The sequence below is a fragment of the Pleurodeles waltl genome, chromosome 8 (assembly GCF_031143425.1).
Source record: "Pleurodeles waltl isolate 20211129_DDA chromosome 8, aPleWal1.hap1.20221129, whole genome shotgun sequence".
NCBI lineage: Eukaryota > Metazoa > Chordata > Amphibia > Caudata > Salamandridae > Pleurodeles > Pleurodeles waltl.
Window position 1 is genome coordinate 1,511,798,567 of NC_090447.1, and position 12,662 is coordinate 1,511,811,228.

A 12,662-nucleotide genomic window follows, 5' to 3' on the forward strand; every position below is an offset into this window, starting at 1 on the left:
CAGCTTCACGACAGAAAGTAAAACAAGAATAGATGCCCAACTATGGAATAAATCATTTGAAATGCTTATAACCACTATTGCGCCACATTTCCAGTCTTTACTAACTCAGTTTCCATGATTTAAGCAGCCTCCTCAGGTCACCAGACAGCTGAGTTTGCACTATTGAGGGTGCCAACTGATGCAAGTTCAGTTTCGTGGTCACTGCACCTGGTGTCCCTGGAGGACTTTCATCAGTTTGCATTTCAGTCTAGTGTCTTCTGGGTTAAGACTGCAAATAATTGCCGACCTCCACGAACGTCACCCTCTGTCCAAGAACATCTTTTTCAATAAAGCGACCCTAGGTTGCTTTAACATGGGACAAATGCATATTAGATGTGTAAGGCCCTCTTTCCCAGAACCACATAATCTACAATTTGTTGGGCAGTTACACGCAAAGCAATAAAGACGTGTAAGACTAAGCTCCGTGTGTGGCGTAGTCATTTATAAGGACCCAACCTGGGGAGGAAGCTATACTAACACCTCGTCTTCCGTGCATGTAAATAGCCCCCCACTCTGAAAATATGCAGCTCTGAGTGGGCATTGGGTGCAATATATACCACTTGTGAAATACAGAGCCTGAGGTCCAAAGTGTCTACCAACCCACTACCCTTGGAGTGTCAAAAGTACAAATCCGTTGAATTGAAATACTATCTGATGCCCCGGCAGTATCCATCGGGACAGCCTAGTATACACTGATTGCATTCCTCTTCCCCGGGGAAGAGCTCCCAGGTGTCTTGACCACCATAAATAACCCTCTCTTCACAATAGTGCTAGATTGGATGCTGAAACAGCAGAGAAGATTGTTCCTTTATTAAAATGAAGTGAAGTGAACTGTCACTACACTCTGAGATAATGGTGCCATGCTGCCTTATAAACAGAGGGTCAAGGGGAGAGGATGTGAGTAACGGCCAGAGCTGCAGACATTAGAGCTGGGAAACTAGGTTTGAGTCTTGGCGTCGGCTCAACAACCTGTGATTCTCGGCAAATCACTAATCTCCCCCATGCCTACCAAAAATAGATGTGTCCTTGTGTAATGTAACTGGTGCTCATGTAAAGCACTCCAATACCTTCTGGTAGAGTTTGTGGTATATAAAACTGCAAAAAAAGGAAGTCCCCTCTGATGAGACTGCAGTCCATAATTGGCAACATTTCCTGCACTTTACTGATTATAGACAGAGCTAACAACAAGACTTATGCAATAGAGTTGAAGGCTTAATATTGTTACATTCCTTTTTAATATATTTGGAATACATAAAATGAAGTGAATAGGCAATGCTGTATTGTGACTTGGCAATGTTAAAAAAGCGAAATATTTATCATGGCTGAGAGGTTTGTCTTCTGGGATCTCCACGTATATGGAGATATTCAGGGCCTGATTCACAAAGGTAACTTACACTTTTGACTAAGTTTACATTTTGTATTTCAATATTCCCAAACTCTGAGTGTAAACTTACTACAAAAGTGTAAGTTGCATGTCTCCATCCCCAGAGTAATGCAATTGATTTACTCTTGTGTGGGTGATGACGACCAACCCTAAATCCCTCACTGACCCTCCCTAAATCCCTCTTACATGTCCCTATTTCCATCCTTCCTAGTAGTAAGTCTGCCCCTTCTTCCACCTATTCCCCTGTGTCCCTCCCACATTTACTACTAAAATCTATACTTACTTGTGAGGAGACTCTACAGCTGTGGCAGAGACCTCCTTGCACATAAGTGTAGGTAAAACGTACATTGGTGGTGCTTTGAAACATACCGCAAAGTGCAGTTAGAGAACTAGGCCCATACCTGCTATGAATATTACTGAAGATCTGGACTGTGTAGTACTGTCCACACACACACCCACTTACTCACATACATACTCATACACTCATGCACACATATATGCACCCATACACAAAGTCATAGGTTGACCAGATGCCCTGGATTTTTCTGGACAGTCACGATTTTCAGGGGACTGTCCCGGGGTCCCGTCTCTTTTGCTAATTTTCAATAAATGTCCTGTTTTTTTAAACAAAAGTTAGGTCATCCTGCGAAGCAGAATTGAAAGGTATGCATTCCTTTCCACAAGGGCTGCCTAAGTATGAAATTATTTAAGTCAGTATCTGTTTCTGCTAGGCAGCATAGCAAAGCCTCTTCCCAGCAGAAAGACAGAGTGGGGAGGTGCGGGCAAGGGGGCGTAGATCCTGCCATTACTAATGTTAAGGTAGTCTTGTAAGTGTGTGTGTGTGCATAAATGTACTTGTAAATAATACTTGCACACATTTACATGATTTACACCCCTAGTGTGCACGTACACATACACGCACACACAGAGACAGACACACATACATTTACAAGGGGACTCAAAAAACGGGACAGGCCAGACATAGAAGTGAGGTTATAGGCTTTAGTCCTACTTTTATGTCTGATCTGACCTGTCCCGGTTTTTGCTTCTCAAAATCTGGTCACCCTACACAGACACACAGATGCGCACATATGCACAATCTCCGACACACTCTGGGACCGATTCAGGGAGGTAAAGTTCGATTTTTAGACTAAGTTTAGACCAAAAGTCTTACTTTATGACTTTTCAGTATTCAGAAAGGTAAGATACAAGTCGTAGTACCTAGATGTCTGCCCTTGTCCCCCCCTGCCCGCAAGAGGGCAGACGTAAAGATACGACTCATAAACTTAGACCAAAAGTCTAACTTTACCTTCGTGAATCGGGCCTCTGTCTTTTGCCTCTTAAATAAGGAAGGTGGTGACCCAGCAGTGAGGGGTCGGCTTGTGCACCAGGGCGAAGCTGCATCGCCCACATCACTTCCTGTCCCACTCAGCCCCCTCTCAACACACTTCCCTTTGGTTGAATTTGCAGTCACAGAGCACCCAAGGTTGGCGGTAAGGAGATGTAATGGCCGGCTGATTTCCTGACAGCCCCGCCCCCAGAGTGTCTGAGTGCTAAGAAAAGGACAAATTCGCAACTGGACTGTTGAAGACACTTTGTGTCAGGAAAAGAAACTACTTCAAAGTTCACTTTCATTTACCCACAATGGTTCTTCTTTCAGGTGTGTATCAGATAACCACAAGTAAATGCAGCGGCGACTGCCACTGAACGGGGATGGCGGGCTGGGGCGGGGATTAAAAATCTTTTTTTTTTTTTAAACCCGCTCACCTGGTCAGGTTGGGAGACGCGTTCGTCTCCTCTGCCCTCCTCTTCGTCCGGAAGCTGACTAGTTCATTTTGGATCAAAAAACATCTGGAAACTAGGCATAAAAACAAAAGGACAGAGTAAACATCGGGAGCAAACATATCGGTAAAAGGACAGGGAAGAATGAAGGGTGAAGTGAAAATAGAGGTGAGGGTTAAAAATACTTAAAGGAATGGGTATGGGAAGTCCTGGTAAATAAAAAGGAAAAAACCCCAAAGAGAATGGGTTATGCCGTGTCCTCTGTGAAGAAAACATTATAGAAAAAATAACCACAACATTTGAAATCCATTAAGGATTAAAATAGCATTATTAATCTAAAAATAGAAGTTGAGAAGGATCTGATTTTAAATAACCTGAGATTAATATTCTGAGAAAACTTTCAAAGCAATCAATGGATGGGAAAAAACAAATGGAACCATAAAAAGTAATGCGCTCAACGTTTTGATTTCTTTTTCGATGTATTTTGTTCAGTCACCATTCCCCTGACATATGTTTCCACACTGGGGAAAGTTAGTTTTCCTTAGGACAACCACCCTGCCCTTTTAGGAAACCCATCTTGACCAATTCTCTCATCTGTTGTACTTTCCACTAAATGCACTGTAAGAAACTGTGTTACTGGTTGAGGGGGGTGAAACTAGTTCAGGCTGACTGTGGTGTAACGTGGGTCAGACGCAGAGACCAGGTTAGTGCCACTGAAAGAGTGGCCTTTTCAGTCAAGTGCCAAGAGTTACATTCATGGTAGAAGGGGGCCGTGAGGAGCTGGGAGAGTGTCACAGGTGTCTGTCAAAGTGGCGCAAGGGGTGGGCCGGACATCTTGAACGGTCATTGATGTATTTTGAAGATTCTTTTGGTGTCATGGACAGTCATGTCTAGAGCTTTACAGTGGCAGTCAACGCATTTGTTGAGGCTGTAGCATGAAAAGTTGGTTTGCTGGAACGTCGCTGTGATGGCTGGCGCAGATGGCACGGTCTTGGAGCGAACGGGCCCATTTACGTTTGCGAAGAGCCAAGAAATTTCAGGGGAACTCATCTAACCACACCAAGCGTCCAGGACCTGAGAGGTACTGCGGGGGGTCATTAACTTAATCCACCAGAAGCCAGCAGGTCAGCCAAGCAGTTGCAGGGAGTCTCCGGAGCTTATATGTGCCTCTAACTCAGAACAAAAGGTCAGCTGGTTGACCCTTGGAATTACTTCAGCCTACCCTGGGATGAAGGGTGCAGGTCCAGTCTTTCTTCTCAGTAAGCAGAGCAGCAGGCAGACCATAGCAGAGTAACAGGACAGCAGAGTGGCATAAATTCTGGCAGCAAAGCAGCACAGAATTCCCTCTTCTGTAGTATCCACAGGTCCAGAAGCGTACTAAAGGGTTGGTGTCGGAGGTTCAGTATTTATACCTGGTGCCTGCTTTGAAGTGGAAGAAGCTTCTAGAGGTTTCCTTTTGAAGTGCCTAGGTTTCCTGTCCCCTTCCCAGACTCCAGAGTAACTACAGGGGGGTATGCAATCATTTGACTAAAGGTAGGGCACAACCTGTTCAGGTGTAAGTAGGGCTGTGCCCAGCTCTGCCCCCCCTCCTGCTAGTGATGGCCCATCCAGGCACACCTAAGCTCTCTATTGCATGTGGTTGCCTGGGAGGAATACATAAAGTCCAACTGTCAACCACATCCAGTCCTGTGACCCAGAGACAGGATACAGGCACTAATTGCCTGAGGCAGGAAAATGCCAACTTTCTAGAAGTGGCATTTTCGAAATTGTAATTTAAAATCCGACTTTACCACAAAAGAGGATTGTTCATTACAATTTCAAAGACAACAAGCATGAGCTGTTCACCTGTTCCCATTTGGAAGTTACAGCTTATTAAATATAATAAGTTTACTCAAATGTTTTCCTATGGAAGAAGCAGGCCTTGCAGTAGAAAAAAAACAACTTTGAGTTTTTCACTACTAGGACATGAAAAAAGTTAAAATTACATGTCCTACTTTTTAAATACATTGCAGCCTGCTCTGTGGGCTGTTTAGGGCCTACCGTAGGGTGACATATGTATTAAAAAGGAAGGTTTGGGCCTGGCAAAAGGTTTATTTGCCAGGTCGAAATTGCAGTTTGCAACTGCACACATAGACTGCAATTGCAGGCCTGAGACATGTTTAAAGAGCAACTTAAAGTGGTGGCACAATAAGTGTTGCGAGCCCACTTGAAGCATTTAATTTATAGGCCATGGGTACATGTAGTACCACTTTACTAGGGACTTAAACTAAGTTAACTATGCCAGCTGGGGATAAGTTAATGTGGCCATGTTTTAAGGAGTGAGCACATGCACGTTATCACTAGTTAACAGTGGGAAACTTCAGAGACTCCTAAGGCCAACAAAAATAAGATCAGCAAAAATGGAGGAGGAAGGCAAAACGTTTGGGGGAAGACTACCTCAAAGGCTGACAGGTCTAATATGGACAAATATCTATTCAGTAGTAAACTTGTGTGTGATCATTGTCCAGCTTTTACTGTTAATAATTCTGCAAGCTGATTGATATGAGGAGTCCTCTCGAAAATCTTCAATGCCCCACCTTGAAAAATATAAATTACAATTAAGAATTTTGTGGACAAGACTGGATTGCGATGAAAGAGGATACGGGTAAGCACGAAACAATAAAATATTGTCCTTTAGATTTCTAATTTCCCAACACAAGTGGATCATTCCCATTTCTGACCACCTAACGAGTAGTACGCCTAATAAAGAATCCACCTGTTGAATTGTTAGCTTCCTATAATTTCTTTAATCCTCCTTCTACGCCTGACCTCGGTTTTATCTGAATAGGTCTCACCTTGTTCATATGAGTTGACCATTGATAAACTCTTGCAACTTCTTAAATGCAACCTTCAATACCAGGAAATCCATTATAACTTTCACCACATCCCAACAACCTCTTACACAATGCTGTTGTCCAACTTAACTTCAAAAATGTCTTTATTCCCCAGCCCTAACACTCAGGGTTCCTCCACCTATAACATTTCATTGGGCTGTCTCCTTTCGAAAGCAAAGTTTAAAATGTGAATCCCACTGTGTAACCATACTACCCATAACAGACACAGGGTTAAAGTTTTGTGAATGTAAACTTCTCCTAAATCTTCCTTCCAAATGTTTTCAGACACTATAGTGTAAGACAGCCCATGGCTACTACCACTATAATAGTAATGCTACTCTTTATTTTAACTCTATACATATCACTTCCTTCTCCACACCCCCTTGTATTAAAACAAGATTTCCCCTGATCTCCTTGGTAGATACCATTAGGTGATGAGAAGTGGTCATCATTCCCTGAGCTTTACGTGTGATATGGACTGGTTAAATAATTTAGAATAACCCCTCCTTTTGCTTCTGGATAATATTGGAAGTTGTTCCCTTTAGAGAGATTTTCATTTATAAAATATGGGTTTTCAATTGCTTTCTTTTTCTCATCATAGAGGGTATTGTTCGGATGCATACGTAACTCTTGATTTTATTTTTATGCAAACCTGTAGGACGCTCCATGACAGGGCTCTTCTTGTAGTTCCCCTTGTGACTATAGCCCCAACATCAGTACCAATTTACTGAATTTATCTTAACATTTTGAAGTTTTTGGCCCAATTTTGTTCTTCTTCTTCACTCCTGTGTTTACCTGCACTCAGTCTTCTTAGTTCGGGTAGAGCGTCTGCTGTTTTCCTCATTCATTTCTTCACTGGATTCACCCACTCTAGTCCTGCAGGCTACAGCTAAATCATTCTGCAGTGTCAGCTCTCCCTTAACCCACAACCTTTTTTCATGCTTAGTTGGTCTATAATAAACTTTCTTAGTTTCTCTGAAAAGAATTTGCACCTGTCAATTTGATCACATTCTTTGAAAACTTAAAAGGAATATAGGAATGATATAGCCTCATCTTTCCCATTTACTTCTCCCATCTTCGCCTATTGTCGAATTGTCCTTTAACTTCTACCTTACAGGGATGTAATAAAATGTCATTCTTACTTTTAGGTGCCTCACTTCTTCATCAGTTGTAATGTAGTTTATGAAGTACTCCACTGATTTCTTTTATGCCAACAGGGTCATCCCAAGTGCAGTTAGAAACAGCTATGGCGGGATTGGGGCAAGCCTTACAAGTATTTGCAGACAATGTAACTTGTACTTAAGGAATTGTTCAAAGTCCGTTCAAAGAACTTTCTTCACCATGATACTGTTTAATATTCTCTCTCTTCACCTGGACCACCTTGGCCATATTTTGTCAAGGATGATACAAATGTGAGTGTCTCGCTACTGTTCACACCTTTTTGGAACTTTGCAAAATGCAGTTCCAGTGTTTGTCTTTCATGTTGATTGTAGGACATTCTACTTTCAGTGGGATATAATAATGTCATAGCATCATCACCCTACTGCCTTGGACTGCCACAGTTGCCAAAGGTCCTCTTCTTCATTACAGGTACTCATCTGCAGCTCATGCCTAGAAGCCGGGAATATGGCCTTTAACAACTGGTATTGCTATCAGCAATGGCCTATAATGCGATACTGTCAACACTTCCAACCAAAGAACATATCTGAGCTTTGGATAAAGTTCATCTCAATGTCTATTTGAAGCTGAACTTTGGCACACAACAGAGGACTGGCCAATAACCTTCTGTGGCTCTTACGTGATGTGTGACTTCATCCAAGCCTCCGGGGCAGGTCCTACGCTCGGTTGGGGCTGCATCAGCACACATGAATGCTGCCTCCCCATCAATTCAGGGCTCCCTTAGAGGAGAATAACTAATAGGTGAAGATGTAAACCTGGATAAGTGAAGTGTTTCTACACCTCAGTTGTCAATAACACCTGCGATGAATTTAGGTGTCCTCTACAACAACACCATATCAGTTACATAGTCCGAAAGAGTGCCCAGGAACCCGGTGTAAATCAGAGTGCTTTGAGGCCTCACGAGGGATAGAAGGACTATATAAATCCTATAATATAATTCAACACACCATTGACCCCCCCAATAAAGACTTCATTGGGTGATAATGGGGCTCAAATTAGCTGTGCTGGCTGGTATCTCAACCCTTGCCTCTGGTATTAAGGGTGACAGTCCCCTGAATGCAGACAAGCATGGAAGCTGGCAATACTAGGTAACATACTGCATGCAAGCTCCAGATTCTGGGGACCTTTCCATGGAGCTTTTCCCCTTGAAGTTAGCAAGTGAAAATATCAGTGTGTAATGTTGTTTTAAGCATGTGGAAATGAACCACATAAAACTAGCTGCGGTGTTACTGCAGTTGTTGGAATTGGGTGGGAACACTCAGAATGTGACCTGGTGGTATATCTCTGGTGATCCCGCTCTGACTGACTCATAATGAGGGAATTAGAGATTGAGTTGGTATATCTCTGGTGATCCCACTCTGACTGACTCATAACGAGGGAATTAGAGATTGAGTTGGTATATCTCTGGTGATCCCGCTCTGACTGACTCGTAATGAGGGAATTAGAGATTGAGTTGGTATATCTCTGGTGATCCCGCTCTGACTGACTCGTAATGAGGGAATTAGAGATTGAGTTGGTATATCTCTGGTGATCCCGCTCTGACTGACTCGTAATGAGGGAATTAGAGATTGAGTTGATATATCTCTGGTGATTCCGCTCTGACTGACTCGTAATGAGGGAATTAGAGATTGAGTTGGTATATATCTGGTGATTCCGCTCTGACTGACTCATAATGAGGGAATTAGAGATTGAGTTGGTATATCTCTGGTGATCCTGCTCTGACTGACTCATAACGAGGGAATTAGAGATTGAGTTGGTATATCTCTGGTGATCCCGCTCTGACTGACTCGTAATGAGGGAATTAGAGATTGAGTTGATATATCTCTGGTGATTCCGCTCTGACTGACTCATAATGAGGGAATTAGAGATTGAGTTGGTATATCTCTGGTGATCCCGCTCTGACTGACTCATAACGAGGGAATTAGAGATTGAGTTGGTATATCTCTGGTGATCCCGCTCTGACTGACTCATAACGAGGAAATTAGAGATTGAGTTGGTATATCTCTGGTGATCCCGCTCTGACTGACTCATAACGAGGAAATTAGAGATTGAGTTGGTATATCTCTGGTGATCCCGCTCTGACTGACTCATAATGAGGGAATTAGAGATTGATTTTGTATATCTTTGGTGATCCTGCTCTGACTGACTCATAACGAGGGAATTAGAGACTGAGTTGGTATATCTCTGGTCATTCCGCTCTGACTGACTCATAATGAGGGAATTAGAGATTGATTGTATATCTCTGGTGATCCCGCTATGACTGACTCATAACGAGGGAATTAGAGATTGAGTTGGTATATCTCTGGTGATCCCGCTCTGACTGACTCATAATGAGGGAATTAGAGATTGAGTTGGTATATCTCTGGTGATCCCGCTCTGACTGACTCATAATGGGGGAATTTAGAGATTGATTGTATATCTCTGGTGATCCTGCTCTGACTGACTCATAATGAGGGAATTAGAGATTGATTGTATATCTCTGGTGATCCCGCTCTGACTGACTCATAATGAGGGAATTAGAGATTGAGTTGGTATGTCTCTGGTGATCCAGCTCTGACTGACTCATAATGAGGGAATTAGAGATTGATTGTATATCTTTGGTGATCCTGCTCTGACTGACTCATAATGAGGGAATTAGAGATTGAGTTGGTATATCTCTGGTGATCCCGCTCTGACTGACTCATAATGAGGAAATTAGAGATTGAGTTGGTATATCTCTGGTGATCCCGCTCTGACTGACTCATAATGAGGGAATTAGAGATTGATTTTGTATATCTTTGGTGATCCTGCTCTGACTGACTCATAACGAAGGAATTAGAGACTGAGTTGGTATATCTCTGGTCGTTCCGCTCTGACTGACTCATAATGAGGGAATTAGAGATTGATTGTATATCTCTGGTGATCCTGCTATGACTGACTCATAACGAGGGAATTAGAGATTGAGTTGGTATATCTCTGGTGATCCCGCTCTGACTGACTCATAATGAGGGAATTAGAGATTGAGTTGGTATATCTCTGGTGATCCCACTCTGACTGACTCATAATGGGGAAATTAGAGATTGATTGTATATCTCTGGTGATCCTGCTCTGACTGACTCATAATGAGGGAATTAGAGATTGATTGTATATCTCTGGTGATCCTGCTCTGACTGACTCATAAAGAGGGAATTAGAGATTGAGTTGGTATATCTCTGGTGATCCCGCTCTGACTGAGTATGAGGGAATTAGAGATTGAGTTGGTATATCTCTGGTGATCCCGCTCTGACTGACTCATAATGAGGGAATTAGAGATTGAGTTGGTATATCTCTGGTGATCCTGCTCTGACTGACTCATAATGAGGGAATTAGACATTGAGTTGGTATATCTCTGGTAATCCTGCTCTGACTGACTCATAATGAGGGAATTAAAGATTGATTGTATATCTCTAGTGATCCTGCTCTGACTGACTCATAATGAGGGAATTAGAGATTGATTGTATATCTCTGGTGATCTTGCTCTGACTGACTCATAACGAGAGGATTAGAGATTGAGTTGGTATATCTCTGGTGATCCAGCGAGGGAATTAGAGACTGAGTTGGTATATCTGTGGTGATCCTGCTCTGACTGACTCATAATGAGGGAATTAGAGATAGAGTTGGTATATCTCTGGTGATCCCGCTCTGACTGACTCATAACGAGGGAATTAGAGATTGAGTTGGTATATCTCTGGTGATCCCGCTCTGACTGACTCATAATGAGGGAATTAGAAATTGACTTAGACATTGGTGGACAGTTCGAAGGGTGAAAAAATAAATACTCCCCTGCCCTGATGGACATCCGGACCACCAAATCTAGAGATGTTTGCCGGCCTTGTGGACATCTCTTAACATTTTTACTGCCTAGCTTTGATGGACAGCAAAAAAAACGTTGTCCCCTCTAGATAAGGCGTACTCTGTAATGTGCCTCTGGCAGCTTTTACGAGTATGTAGCGATGATGCAGGAGAATGCTCCATCTTTGACATACTTAAGGTCTGACCTCCCCTAAACTGGGCTGGCGGACCTTGCGTTTGGCGTTGAGGGTACTCTGTCGTCATGGCAATGGAGTACCCTCTCCTCCAAACTCTGAATTAGCCCCTTAGTGTATCAGATTTGGACCATGAAGGGTTGAAAACCACCTTCAAATTTCCCCATACAGAACTCCCAGGGTGACGTGCGTCTTCACATTGCTGGGGTGGAAAGGTAACTGGAGCGTGTCCGTCTTGCACGATGCGACGGATGCCATCTTGCCTCTGTACCAGATCCTGTTTTAAATTTGTGTCTGCACCTGGTCTGTGTCAGTTCTGTAGGCGATTAAGTCATCACTTCCCCTGCAAGCCCTCCCTCTGCTCATAGCCAAACCAGCATCTCTAGGCTGCACACCTCGGAGGACAGCTATGAAAGATGTCTCCTCTGCACGTCCCCCTGCCATGCCTGCTGGGTCTCCTGCATGCTGTTGCTGGTAAGCCTGTACCGTATTTATATAGCGCTTCATAGCTCTGATGACACGTTTAAGCACATTGATTGATTGCTTCAGTAATCACAATTAATTAGAACGCATCAAGCCAGTGGACTTTTCTGTATCTGGGGAGCCAGCATAGTAAGCCAAAACCTTTGGCAGCAAGATCAGAATTTAGAATTGCTACATATTTACTATTCTCTTTAGGTTATGAAGGAGCTACAGGTGAGGGAGTGAGTGAGGGCCTCCGTAGATCCCTCGCCTGCACTCAGTCATCAGCTACCGCAACACTTTGTAAACTTTTGCTTTCTGTGCACATCCAACGACTCACTTCCGGAAGCCACCAAACCCCACCGAAGCAATTTCTACAGATTGTGCCTTAATACAACACCCAAAAATACAGAAACAAGCACACATCAAACAAAGTCACAAATTATAAAATATTTTATTTAATATACAAACAAAAAATATGTGTCAATCCAGAAAAAAACATTTTAATGGGGAGATTGGAACTTTTCAAAATGTACTTTCATTTCTGAGAGATGGAGCTTATTTCTAAAAGATGGAGCACAGACCCCAGCATATTACATTGTCTTTTTGTTCCTAACACATGCTCTCTTTTTGTCGGTGCATGCCAGAGCTGCTTTAGTTGAGGCTGCCATCCACCATGCTAGGTTTTGTTGGCTGTATTTGCCCTGCTCCCAGGATTCATGATAAGTATTCCAACTTATTTTTTATCTTCCAATTTCAAATTCCTTTACCTTTCCAAAACTTTTTAAAATTTCAATTTAGCTCTGTATATAAATATATGTTATTAACCTACTAATAGTATTTAATTATTTAAACAGTCGGATACCCTGTGAACAGGCTTTTCAGACCCCCAGGGTCCTATGGGCCACAGGCTAAGAACCACTGGGCCACTTGGTGCCT

General features: G+C 42.8%; 1 protein-coding gene across 3 annotated transcripts in view; it reads left to right on the forward strand.

Annotated features, from left to right (window-relative positions):
* Positions 1–12,662, forward strand: part of LOC138248845 (uncharacterized) — a 236,103-nt gene that overhangs the window by 191,018 nt on the left and 32,423 nt on the right. For 2 of the 3 annotated variants that reach the window (XM_069202798.1, XM_069202800.1), the window contains exon 1: positions 11,641–11,735. The exons of the other annotated variant lie outside the window; for it this stretch is intronic. In XM_069202798.1, the coding sequence (XP_069058899.1) occupies positions 11,678–11,735 (58 nt within the window). In that variant the 5' untranslated portion in view covers positions 11,641–11,677. Of the gene's footprint in view, positions 1–11,640; positions 11,736–12,662 lie in introns of those variants that run through there. 3 annotated transcript variants of the gene reach the window in all.